General features: G+C 29.3%; 1 protein-coding gene across 1 annotated transcript; it reads right to left on the bottom strand.

Annotated features, from left to right (window-relative positions):
- Positions 1 to 1,912: 1,912 nt before the first annotated feature.
- LOC111418975 (uncharacterized) lies at positions 1,913 to 8,851 on the bottom strand. Its single transcript, XM_071194644.1, has 3 exons — positions 7,529 to 8,851; positions 7,349 to 7,364; positions 1,913 to 3,296 (listed from the first exon to the last, which is right to left on the bottom strand). The coding sequence occupies exons 1-3, from the start codon at positions 8,728 to 8,730 to the stop codon at positions 1,986 to 1,988; spliced, it is 2,529 nt and encodes an 842-aa protein (XP_071050745.1). The 5' UTR covers positions 8,731 to 8,851; the 3' UTR covers positions 1,913 to 1,985.
- Positions 8,852 to 13,334: the final 4,483 nt, after the last annotated feature.

Genomic DNA, 13,334 nt, shown 5'->3' with positions numbered 1-13,334 from the left:
CTGTATCATGCTCGGAATACCGTTTTTTTCCATTCACCACTTTTGAAACTTCGAATTCTTCGAATTTTCATATTTTCGAATATTTCTCTATATTAATGCATCTGAGAGCAAAAGTGTTATGAAGTAATGTGTTAAGGGTAAAATTTGTTACAACTTTTGTTCTAAAAGTTTTTCTGTATCATGATCCTAATACCGTTTTTTTTATTAACCATTTGTGAAACTACGAATTCTTCTAATTTTCATATTTTCGAATATTTCTCTACATTGATGCATCTGAGAGCAAAAGTGTTATAAAGTAATGTGTTAAGCGTAAAATTTGCTACAACTTTTGTTCTAAAAGTTTTTCTGTATCATGCTTGGAATACCAATTTTTTCCATTAACCACTTGTGAAACTACGAATTCTTCTAATTTTCATATTTGCGAATATTTCTCTACATTGATGCATCTGAGAGCAAAAGTGTTATAAAGTAATGTGTTAAGGGTAAAATTTGCTACAACTTTTGTTCTAAAAGTTTGTCTGTATCATGCTCGGAATACCGTTTTTTTTTCCATTAACCACTTGTGAAACTACGATTTCTTCTCATTTTCATATTTTCGAATATTTTTCTACATTGATGCATCTGAGAGTAAAAGTGTTACAAAGTAATGTGTTAAGGGTTAAATTTGCTACAACTTTTATTCTAAAAGTTTTTCTGTATCATGCTCGGAATACCGTTTTTTTTCCATTCACCACTTTTGAAACTTCGAATTCTTCGAATTTTCATATTTTCGAATATTTCTACATTGATGCATCTGAGAGCAAAAGTGTTGCAAAGTAATGTGTTAAGGGTTAAATTTGCTACAACTTTTGTTCTAAAAGTTTTTCTGTATCATGCTCGGAATTCCGATTTTTCCATTCACCACTTGTGAAACTACGAATTCTTCTCATTTTCATATTTTCGAATATTTCTCTACATTGATGCATCTGAGAGCAATAGTGTTATAAAGTAATGTGTTAAGGGTTAAATTTACTACAACTTTTATTCTAAAAGTTTTTCTATATTATGCTCGGGTAACCAATTTTTTCCATTAACCACTTATGAAACTACGAATTCTTCTAATTTCATATTTTCAAATATTTCTCTATATTAATGCATCTGAGAGCAAAAGTGTTATAAAGTAATGTGTTAAGGGTAAAATTTGCTACAACTTTTGTTCTAAAAGTTTTTCTGTATCATGCTTGGAATACCAATTTTTTCCATTAACCACTTGCGAAACTACGAATTCTTCTAATTTTCATATTTTCGAATATTTCTCTACATTGATGCATCTGAGAGCAAAAGTGCTATAAAGTAATGTGTTAAGGGTTAAATTTACTACAACTTTTATTCTAAAAGTTTTTCTATATTATGCTCGGGTAACCAATTTTTTCCATTAACCACTTATGAAACTACAAATTCTTCTAATTTTCATATTTTCGAATATTTCTCTATATTGATGCATCTGAGAGCAAAAGTGTTATGAAGTAATGTGTTAAGGGTAAAATTTGCTACAACTTTTGTTCTAAAAGTTTTTCTGTATCATGATCCTAATACCGTTTTTTTTTATTAACCATTTGTGAAACTACGAATTCTTCTAATTTTCATATTTTCGAATATTTCTCTACATTGATGCATCTGAGAGCAAAAGTATTATAAAGTAATGTGTTAAGGGTAAAATTTGCTACTACTTTTATCCTAAAAGCTTTTCTGTATCATGCTCCTAATACCGATTTTTTCCTACTCTTCTAATTTTCATATTATCAAATATTTCTCTACATTGATGCATCTAAGAGCGTAAGTGTTATAAAGCAATGTGTTAAGGGTAAAATTTGCTACAACTTTTCGAGTTCAAAACTTTAAATAGCATAATTTTAAAGGAATTATAATAAAATTTAATTATATAATCGAAATTTATTTATTACAACTAATTAAGAAACATTTATTTTTATACAATTTAATGTAATTTATATCCATCCTCTTTTTTCAAACTCTAATAAAACAAATTCTAGTTTTTTGGCATAATTATCGTGCATAGAACTACCATCGGCTAAAATATCCTCTTCAGTTGTAGCGTTAGATAAATCTTTAGCTTCTCCTTTTTTAGTATAAATAGGTTGTAACATAATTATCACATGATTCGCTTGGTAATTTTTGCCTATAAAATCGATATCATCCAAAAATGTGTCAAAAGTAAACTGTTCAGTATCACAATCCAATTTTTTTAACGTTTCCAAGAAATGATCAAAGTAATATCTGATGAAGTAATCGACGTTGTTTTCAATGACTTCTAATTGGACGCTTGAGTAAAGTAAAAATAGTAAATCCGTAGCTGGAGAGTTGTATTCTAAGACTTGGAAATCGACCATAATATTTTCAATTACTTTTCCATTTTCGTCGTATTTTAACATTGTGTTATTTACCCAGAAATCGTTGTGGACCATTGTGGCATATAATTCGTTAGGATCTAATTTTTCTAGTACTAAATCAAAAGCTTTTCTGGACATGTTTTCGATTCTTTCAAGTAAAGCCCCTAACTTAGGATTGCTAGATGTTTTTTCTTTTATTAAACTCATGAATTTCTGGAATGATTCCTCTTCCGGTTTGAAGTTAAAATCTCTGTTTAAGTACGGGCGGATCTTTTTATTAAACACTTCCGGTTTTTGAAGTTTCAATGCTAAAGGTGTTGCATGGAAAACGGCTAAATCTCTCAAAATTAATTTAGTTTCATCCATATTAAAACCGATAAATCTATCAGCCACCGTAAAACCTTTCACTTTTATATTTTCCAATAATAAAATAGCATCAGTATCAACTTCCGTTGAGTTCGGATCTAACGATATTCTAGCACCGACACATTTAGCTGTAAAATGCATTATATTTTTTATACCTTTTTCTTCTCCAAATTCATTTAAAGTTGGTACGATATCGTGATAAAACGAAATTTCCTTTTTAAACGTAACGGAGGTGTTAAACATTTTCCATATTACCGCCGACTGCGGGGTTGTTTTTCCAACACAACATAAAGTTTCTTCTTCACCATCCTTATCAACTTTAATTTTCACATCCAACATAACACTACCATAGTTTTCACCAAGCGATAACAAATTCTTACATTGATGCGAAACATATTTTGTGCCATTTTTCAAAACCGGTTCGATAACTTGTTCTATACACTTGATATCCATGATAAACAAATATGATTGTTTGAAGGTGAACAATACTTGAATGAATGTGTGATTTATTCTGTTACGTAATATAATGTGTACTCGAGACCACTAATTAACGAGATAACGTTAATAATACTATGGCAATAATTTAATGTGTGGTGTAATGTTGAGTGTTGGAGGAAAAAACTAAACTAAAACGGAAATTACGATTACGAGACTATTTAAACTCTAACTCGTTCGAGTAGGAGTTATATCAGTCAATAAGCTAAGTGATATCGTTAATGAAAAACTATCTCGGGATCAAATAACGTGCCGATTCAATGGCAATCGATAAAATATCTAGATAATTGCTATTGAATTATAAGCAAAAAATTACAATAACAAATTTGAGACACACAAAGGTTAATTACCCTAATATTAGTTATGCAGAGTTGCGTTGAAAAATCTATATATCTGAAATTTGAAGATTTGAAAGAATCATCTTGAAAATGTTAAATACCAAGTAAATTTGCTTTAAAATGTTTTTTATTTCATGATGATATCTCAATTCGTTCGTGAGTTACGCTTTTTTAAAATTTGTGTTTCATATCTAAACAATCAAACGTGCAGAGTTTGATTTAAAAAATCATAACAACGATGATTATGTAAAATAAGAAATTATTTATGGTGGATTAAATCTTCATTAAGTTTGCTTTAAACTGTTTTTTAGTTCATGATGATATCTCAATTCGTTCTTGAATTACGATTATTTTAAATTTGTGTTTCATATCTAAACAATCAAACTTGCAGAGTTTGATTTAAAAAATTATAACAACGATGTTTATGGAAAGCAAGAAAGCATTTATGGTACATTAAATCTTTATCAAATTTGCTTTAAAATGTTTTTTATTTCATGATGATATCTCAATTCATTCTTGAGTTACGACTTTTTAAAATTTGTGTTTCATATCTGTATCAAACATGCTGAGTTGGAATTAAAAAATCATAACAACGATGTTTATGGAAAGCAAGAAATCATTTATGGTACATTAAATCTTCATCAAATTTGCTTTAAAATGTTTTTTATTTCATGATGATATCTCAATTCGTACTTGAGTTACGATTTTTTAAAATTCGTGTTTCATATTTATAACAATCAAACGTGCAGGTTTGATTTAAAAAATCATAACAACGATGTTTATAGAAAGCAAGAAATTGTTTATGGCACATTTAATCTTTATCGAATTTGCTATAAAATGTTTTTTATTTTATGATGATATCTCAATTCGTTCTTGAGTTACGACTTTTTAAAATTTGTGTTTTATATCTATAATTATCAAACATGCTGAGTTGGATTCAAAAAATCATAACAACGATGTTTATGGAAAGCAAGAAATCATTTATGGTACATTAAATCTACATCAAATTCCCTTTAAAATGTTTTTTTATTTCATGATGATATCTCAATTCGTTCTTGAGTTACGACTTTTTAAAATTTGTGTTTCATATCTGTATCAAACATGCTGAGTTGGATTTAAGAAGTCATAACAACGATATTTATGGAAAGCAAGAAATCATTTATGGTACATTAAATCTTTATCAAATTTGCTTTAAATTGTTTTTTATTTCATGATGATAGCTCAATTCGTTCTTGAGTTACGATTTTTTTAAATTTGAGTTTCATATCTAAACAATCAAACGTACAGAGTTTGATTTAAAAAATCATAACCACGATGTTTATGGAAAGCAAGAAATTATTTATGGCACATTAAATCTTTATCAAATTTGCTTTAAAATGTTGTTTATTTCATGATGATATTTCAATTCGTACTTGAGTTACGATTTTTTAAAATTTGAGTTTCATATCTAAACAATCAAACGTGCAGAGTTTGATTTAAAAAATCATAACAACGATGTTTATGGAAAACAAGAAATCATTTATGGCACATTAAATCTTTATTAAATTTGCTTTAAAATGTTTCTTATTTCATGATGATGTCTCAATTCGTTCTTGAGTTACAATTTTTTAAAATTTGTGTTTCACTATAACAATCAAAAGTGCAGAACTGGATTTAAAAAATTATAACAACTATGTTTATGGAAAGCAAGAAATCATTTATGGCACATTAAATCTACATCAAATTCCCTTTAAAATGTTTTTTATTTCATGATGATATCTCAATTCGTTCTTGAATTACGATTTTTTTAAATTTGTGTTTCATATATAACAATCAAATGTGCAGAGTTTGATTTAAAAAATCATAACAACGATGATTATGTAAAATAAGAAATTATTTATGGTGGATTAAATCTTTATTAAGTTTGCTTTAAACTGTTTTTTAGTTCATGATGATATCTCAATTCGTTCTTGAATTACGATTATTTTAGATTTGTGTTTCATATCTAAACAATCAAACGTGCAGAGTTTGATTTAAAAAATCATAACCACGATGTTTATGGAAAGAAAGAAATTGTTTATGGCACATTAAATCTTTATTAAATTTGCTTTAAAATGTTTCTTATTTCATGATGATATCTCAATTCGTTCTTTAGTTACGATTTTTTTTAAATTTGTGTTTAATATCTAAACAATCAAACGTGCAGAATTTGATTTAAAAGATCATAACCACGATGTTTATGGAAAGTAAGAAATTGTTTATGGCACATTAAATTTTCATTAAATTTGCTTTAAAATGTTTCTTATTTCATGATGATATCTCAATTTGTTCTTGAGTTACAATTTTTTAAAATTTGTGTTTCACTATAACAATCAAAAGTGCAGAACTGGATTTAAAAAATTATAACAACTATGTTTATGGAAAGCAAGAAATTATTTATGGCACATTAAATCTACATCAAATTCCCTTTAAAATGTTTTTTATTTCATGATGATATCTCAATTCGTTCTTAACTTACGATTTTTTTAAATTTGTGTTTCATATCTAAACAATCAAACGTGCAGAGTTTGATTTAAAAAATCATAACAACGATGTTTATAGAAAGCAAGAAATCATTTATGGCACATTAAATCTTCATCAAATTTGCTTTAAAATGTTTTTTATTTCATGATTATATCTCAATTCGTTCTTGAGTTACGATTTTTTAAAATTTGAGTTTCATATCTAAACAATCAAACATGCAGAGTTTGATTTAAAAGATCATAACCCCGATGTTTATGGAAAGTAAGAAATTGTTTATGGCACATTAAATCTTCATTAAATTTGCTTTAAATTGTTTCTTATTTCATGATGATATCTTAATTCGTTCTTAACTTACCATTTTTTTAAATTTGTGTTTCATATCTAAACAATCAAACGTGCAGAGTTTGATTTAAAAAATCATAACAACGATGTTTATAGAAAGCAAGAAATCATTTATGGCACATTAAATCTTCATTAAATTTGCTTTAAAATGTTTCTTATTTCATGATTATATCTCAATTCGTTCTTGAGTGACGATTTTTTAAAATTTGAGTTTCATATCTAAACAATCAAACATGCAGAGTTTGATTTAAAAGATCATAACCCCGATGTGTATGGAAAGTAAGAAATTGTTTATGGCACATTAAATCTTCATTAAATTTGCTTTAAATTGTTTCTTATTTCATGATGATATCTTAATTCGTTCTTAACTTACGATTTTTTTAAATTTGTGTTTCATATCTAAACAATCAAACGTGCAGAGTTTGATTTAAAAAATCATAACAACGATGTTTATAGAAAGCAAGAATTCATTTATGGCACATTAAATCTTTATTAAATTTGCTTTAAAATGTTCTTTATTTCATGATGATATCTCAATTCGTTCTTGAGATACAAGTTGTGTGAAATTTGGTGGTATTTAAGAATATTCTACAATTAATAGATATAAACTATTAATTACAACATTTCTATTTTTGCATTATAACATTTCAAAAATACCACATTCATGTGCTATAAAACGTTAACAATACTTGGAATATAAAAATTCATTGTTCATTGTTCTACGAAAAACGAAGAAAATGATTAAAATTGCAATTTTATTTTGCAAAAAATGGACTATTTTTATTTAATTCATACAAATTTAAAATTTATGTATCAATTGTATAACATCAATTTAAAATGTTTTATGAATTGTTTAGTTTTACAAATTGATCGCATTCAGGGATGACGTAACATGTGTTGCGCAGCTGGTCAACTCACGATGATAATGTTATTTCTGAACAATACGATTTTTAAACAATTTAAGTTATAAACAATGATAACAGGCACACAAGTTCAAAAATCACAATGATTATAAAACAATACTGTGACTACATGATAAGAGAAATAAAAATCTAAGAAATTTTTGAACTAAATTTTATTATAAATAAATTTAATTACAACCAACCGCGTTTTTCAAAATCTAATAAAACAAAATGTAATCTTTTGGCAAAATTTTCATGATAAATTTCGCTATTTTGGAAAATATCCCCCTCCCCATTCACATCCTTTAAATCTAAAGCTTCCCCTTTCAACTTCAACATAGGAAATAGCATATACAAAATATGGGTAAGTTGAACTTGTTTCGCAGCAATTTCAATTTCTTCATCAAACGCCTTTTTGGTAAATTTGGATGTGTCACATCTCAAATCTTTTAAACATCCAATAAACGCCTCAAAATAAAAATCGATTAAACCATCAACGTGTTCTTCTAAAACATCGATTTGGACACTACTGTATAAGAAAAATATTAAATCATGAGCCAACGATTCGTATTCGATTATTTGAAAATCCACCATCATATTGCTGATTGGTTCTTTATTTTTAAATTTAATCATGGTGTTATTAACCCAAAAGTCTTGATGGGTTATTGTGGCAAAAAGTTCTCTTATTTCAAATTCACCTTTAACCCATTTATTGTAATCATCCCAATGATGATCGATTTTATTGATAAGCGAAGCACATTTAGGATTTTTTGAAGCCGCTGGTTTCAAGACTTCAAAAAGTGCTTCACTAGGGCTGTAGAAAAAGCTCTTTTTCAAATAGGGTTTTAATGTTTTGTCGAATTCATTGGGGTACTCCAGTTTATACGCTAAAGGTGTCGCGTGGAAAACTGCCAAATCTTTTAAAATTAACTCAGCACACTCTTTAGAAAACCCATTAAATCTATCATCAATATCGTAACCTGAAACTTTTAAATTTTCTAAAAGAAGAACACCATCTCGATCGACTTCGGTTGAATTCGGATTTATGCTTAATCTAGCACCAAAACACTTTGGGATGAATGAAAATATATTTTCGATTCCTTTTTTTTGTCCAAAATTATTTAAAATTGGGGTAATCGTATCGTACAAAGCGATCTCTTTCTTAAACGTTTCTTTGGTGTTAAAAAACGACCATAACATTTCGGTGGGTGGTGTTGTTTTTCCCACACATTTCACCACTTCTTCTTTACCATCTTCATTAATTACTTTTACATCAACCGCTAATAAAGTACTACCATAATTTTCGCCAGAACCCAATAAACTTTTACAATCACACGAAACAAACTTTTTTCTTTTCAAAAAAGGCGTCACTAAACTTTCAAAATCTTTTATCTCCATTTTGCGAGAATTTTTTGAGCGAACAATGAACACTGAATGGTGAATAAACCTTGTTGCAATCTAACACTCCTATTTATGAGAAATCTAGAGATGCATTATCACCACTTATTACTGTGTGTAATTAGTAATTGCGTAATTTTATTGTTGAACCTCATTGGGTCATGATCGTTATGGTAAAGATGTTTATAAAATATATAGTTATTTGATTACTTCCTGAATTAAAATAGAAATTAAAACAGTTTGTTGTAGTTGGTTTTGATAAGATATGTAATTTTTGTGTCAATATTTTTGTTTTAATTAATAAACAATTTGGTAATTAAGAAATAATTTGCTTGTTTAATTGCTTAATTAATTCAAGTTGTCAGAAAAGGTTTCCAATGACTTATATGATAGATGTTATCTTAAATGTTAAATTTTTTTGCATCATGTATCTCCTAATTTAACCCTTTGTGTCCCAAGAAGTCAAACATTTTGAAACTTTGTGACAGAATCAGACAGAATTAAAACGCTATCAAAATACACTCAGTAAAGGCCTTTGCAATAAAATTTTAGCAAAATATGCAATCCCCTAAAAAGACGCTAATTCAAAAATTCCTGGAAACCGTGTTTATTGAAATTAAGAAATAAAACTTATTTTAAATTGAAGCTTGAAGCTTTCTGTTTAAATCGAGGTATAACAATCGATGGGTTGAATTAAAAAAATATTGAGAAAAAGAGTATTGAGTTAAAACTAACATTTTCGTATAACCTAAAAGTGTCAAAAAAGATGCTAATTTAAAAATTCCTGGAAGCCGTATTTATTGAAATTAAAGAATAAGACTTATTCTAAATTAAAGCTCAAAGCTTTCTTTTTAAAATGATGTATAATAATTGTTGGGTTGGATTGGAAAAATATTGACAAAAAACATGTTGAAACAAAACTTACATTTTCGTATAACCTAAGAGTGCCAAAAAAGATGCTAATTTAAAAACTCCTGGAAGCCGTATTTATTGAAATTAAGGAATGAAACTTATTTTAAATTAACGCTCAAAGCTTTCTCTTTAAAATGATGTATAATAATTGTTGGGATGGATTGGAAAAATATAGAGAAAAAAAAAGTTGAAATAAAACTTACATTTTCGAATAACCTAAAAATGTTAAAAATATGCTAATTTAAAAATTCCTGTAAGCCGTATTTATTGAAATTAAGGAATGAAACTTATTTTAAATTAAAGCTCAAAGCTTTCTCTTTAAAATGATGTATAATAATTGTTGGGTTGGATTTGAAAAATATTAAGAAAAAAAATGTTGAAACAACTACTTGTACAGTAGAAAGTACCGACAGCTCTAAATGCGCCGAATAGATAACTACAGTTTAAAATTACGGGTACTTTAAAGTATCGTCGGGACACAAAGGGTTAAATGTTACATCGCCCTTCGCTTCATCTTTTTGTGTCTTTGAAACGAAATGTGATTGTGGATATATATATATATATATATGTGTCCACAATATAAATTAATATTTTAATAAGTAATAATATGAAGTACATTCACAGGACTGATAGAATCGATTTTATTATTTTGAATGTTAATAATATTAATAATTTTATATAGTAACGTTCTTTTTGTTTTGTACATGTCGTATGCACAGCATGCTACAGCCACTTCCCCTCCTATAAAGATTAATAAAAAGAGGAATATGGTGGTTAAAGAAAAAAGAAATCATATTTAAAAATTGAAAGTAACTTTTTTTTGAATTTTTATATTATGAGAATTGATTGCCTCGCTGTGGTGACATGTTGAATTTTCCTTTAAAAGAAATGCTGGTTTAAGGTTGTTGATGTTAACAGCTACTTCCTTGTTATTTTTGAAAATTACAAAATATTTCGGAAATGTTTTTATCACTTTAAATGGGCCTTCATATCTTGGTGTTAAAGAGGGTTGAATCCCATTAATTTTGACAAAAACAAATTTTGAAATGAATAAATCTTTATGAATAAATGGTTTTTGGTTGGAATGAAAAACTGTGTTTACTGGTTTCAAACAAGAGAATGTTTCTCGTAAACTAGATAGCAATGGATCAGATTCCAAAGGGTGTTGAATATTAACAAAAAATTCTCCTGGAAGCCTAAGTGGTTGACCGTATACAAGTTCGGCAGATGAACAACCTAGGTCTTCCTTAAGAGATGATCTGAGGCCTAGGAGAACCAAGGGAAGATCATTGTTCCACCTCGTAGTGTTACCTCTGGCAGTTATGGCTGTTTTTAAAGAACGGTGAAACCTTTCTAAAATTCCGTTGCTTTGGGGATGGAAGGTGGATGTATGAATTTGACTTGTTCCTAGAAAGGTGTGAAATTTTGAAAAGAGTTTTGATTCGAATTGTCGTCCCTGATCAAGGTTGTGTTTTATTGTCTATAGTCTGTGATAAAACTGCTCCTATACCTTTACTTGAGGCGTCTGTCGTCAGTGAAAGAGTTGCTTGTGGTGATGGGTGTGCAAGAGTGACGGATTTTGATAAAAGTTCTTTGGCTGTAGTGAAAGAAATGTCGTGATGGTGTGTCCAAGAAGTGATTGATTTAAGTTTTTGTGAATAAAGTGTTTTTGATAAATGATGTAAAGGAGCTAAAATGTTTGAGATGTTTGGTAAAAATCTGTGATAAAAATTTATCATTCCTAAGAATCGCTGTAATTGTTTTAGTGTGGTTGGTTTTGGAAATTCAGTTATGGCATTAACCTTAGATTGCGAAGGGCGAACGCCTTCAGCAGAAATTTGATGACTTAGGAAATTTAAATCTGTAACTCCAAAAACACATTTTGTTGGTTGTATATTAATATTACAAGAACTTAACCTCTCAAACAATTGTTGTAAATGAAGATAATGTTCTTCTTCTAGAATATCATCTAGATATACGAATAGGAAATCTAAGCCAGATAGAACTTCGTTTATGAATCTTTGAAAGGTTTGTGCCGCATTACGTAAACCGAAAGGCATTCTCGTGAATTCGAACAGACCAAACGGTGTAGTGATAGCCGTTTTAGGAATATCGTCTTCTTCTACAGGAATTTGGTGATAAGCTCGTACCAGATCTAATTTTGAAAAAATTTTGCAATTGTGTAAATGTAAGTTAAAATCTTGAATGTGCGGAAGAGGATAACGATCTGGAACTGTGATGTTGTTGAGTTGTCGGTAGTCTCTACATGGTCTCCAATCGTTGGAATCTTTCTTAGGAACCATGTGAAGAGGCGACGCTGTAGAAGAAGAAGAGGGTCGGCAGATTCCTAATGCCACCATTTGTTCGAATTCTTTCTTTGCGATGTTGTGTTTGTGCACGTCTAAACGTCGGGGACGACAAAACGGTAAGTGTGAGTTGGTAACAATTCTGTGTCGAGTGTTATGTCCAACTGGTTTTGTAAAGTCCGGTGTAGACGTTAATTTTGGAAATTTTTTTAAGAGTGTTGTATATTTGGTTTCAAAAGAAAAAATTTTGGGAGTTGGAATAGTATTTTTGACAATGGAACCAATTGAAAACAAATTGGTTTTCTAATGATTGGTTTACTAACATTAGCTATAGTAAATACGAATGGGAAATTCCTTCTTAGATTTAATGAAATTGTAAGCATTTTTTTACCATGTATGTAGTAATTGTAGTACCATTAGCGGCAGAAAGGTTTGAGTTGGTATCTTGGTTACGTTTCGGATATAATTTGTGAGGTAGAACCGAAATGTCAGCTCCAGTGTCAATTAAAAAATTTAGGTTATTTTGATTGTCAAAAATGAAAAGTCGGGAACTGACAGAATTTACCGTAAATTGAGGTTGACTTTTTGTCAAAATTTTGAATTTGGAAAAATTTTGGTTTTCTTTTGAAACCTTTATTAGTTTTTTGATGTCGATGGAAAATTTTTGTTTTTGTCGGTGATGGAATTATAAAATTTGCAATATGTTCCTCCACATTTAACCGCGTTGTCTCCAAATTTACGGTGATACCAAAAAATAGTCGAATAACTCGTAGAATTAGATCTATTCCGCGAGTGACGTGACGAAGAACGATGTCTATCTCGAGAATTGTGAAAACAATTACAATTACAATTCTTCGACGTATTTGTTGGTATGTTTTGAAGTTAGGTAGTCAAAGAATTTATTTGATTTTCCAAATTTTTTGTCCTGTTGTTGTTGTTGTTGTGTAATGGTAGTCACTAGTGCTTGACACGTTAACGTCAGATTTTGGATTGTTGTTAGTAATTCGTCGTGTGGTGGTGTTTTTGTGGTGCGATGTTTTTGAACTTCCGAGAGGTGTGTTGAGGTCGACGTCAAATTCATTGATTCCCACACCTTGTCGGCAATGGAAAGAATGTCCACAACGTCCTCTTTGCCAGAAGCGAGGAGTGCAACCGAGACAACACGAGGTAGTCTCCTTTGCCACAATTTTAATAACAAATTTGGACTAACCACCTGAGAACCACCAACCGTGGTCAACATCGCTCGATAAAAATCTGACGGTTTTTGATCTCCCATTTGCGAACCTAACAGAACATCGTCCAGCCGTTTTTCTTCACTCAATGATAACCTGTCGATTAACAATTTTTTGAGTGAAGAATATGCATTTATGTCTGGAAGGTTCTGTA

Source organism: Onthophagus taurus, chromosome 2 (genome assembly GCF_036711975.1).
Source record: "Onthophagus taurus isolate NC chromosome 2, IU_Otau_3.0, whole genome shotgun sequence".
In the NCBI taxonomy this organism is placed as follows: Eukaryota; Metazoa; Arthropoda; class Insecta; order Coleoptera; family Scarabaeidae; genus Onthophagus; species Onthophagus taurus.
Note: the sequence above shows the minus strand (reverse complement) of the source record. Positions and strands in the feature narration are given on the sequence as shown.

Bases quoted from the DNA above. Each gene is read 5' to 3' on its own strand.
- LOC111418975 (XM_071194644.1), bottom strand. From the start codon at position 8,730: ATGGAGATAAAAGATTTTGAAAGTTTAGTGACGCCTTTTTTGAAAAGA.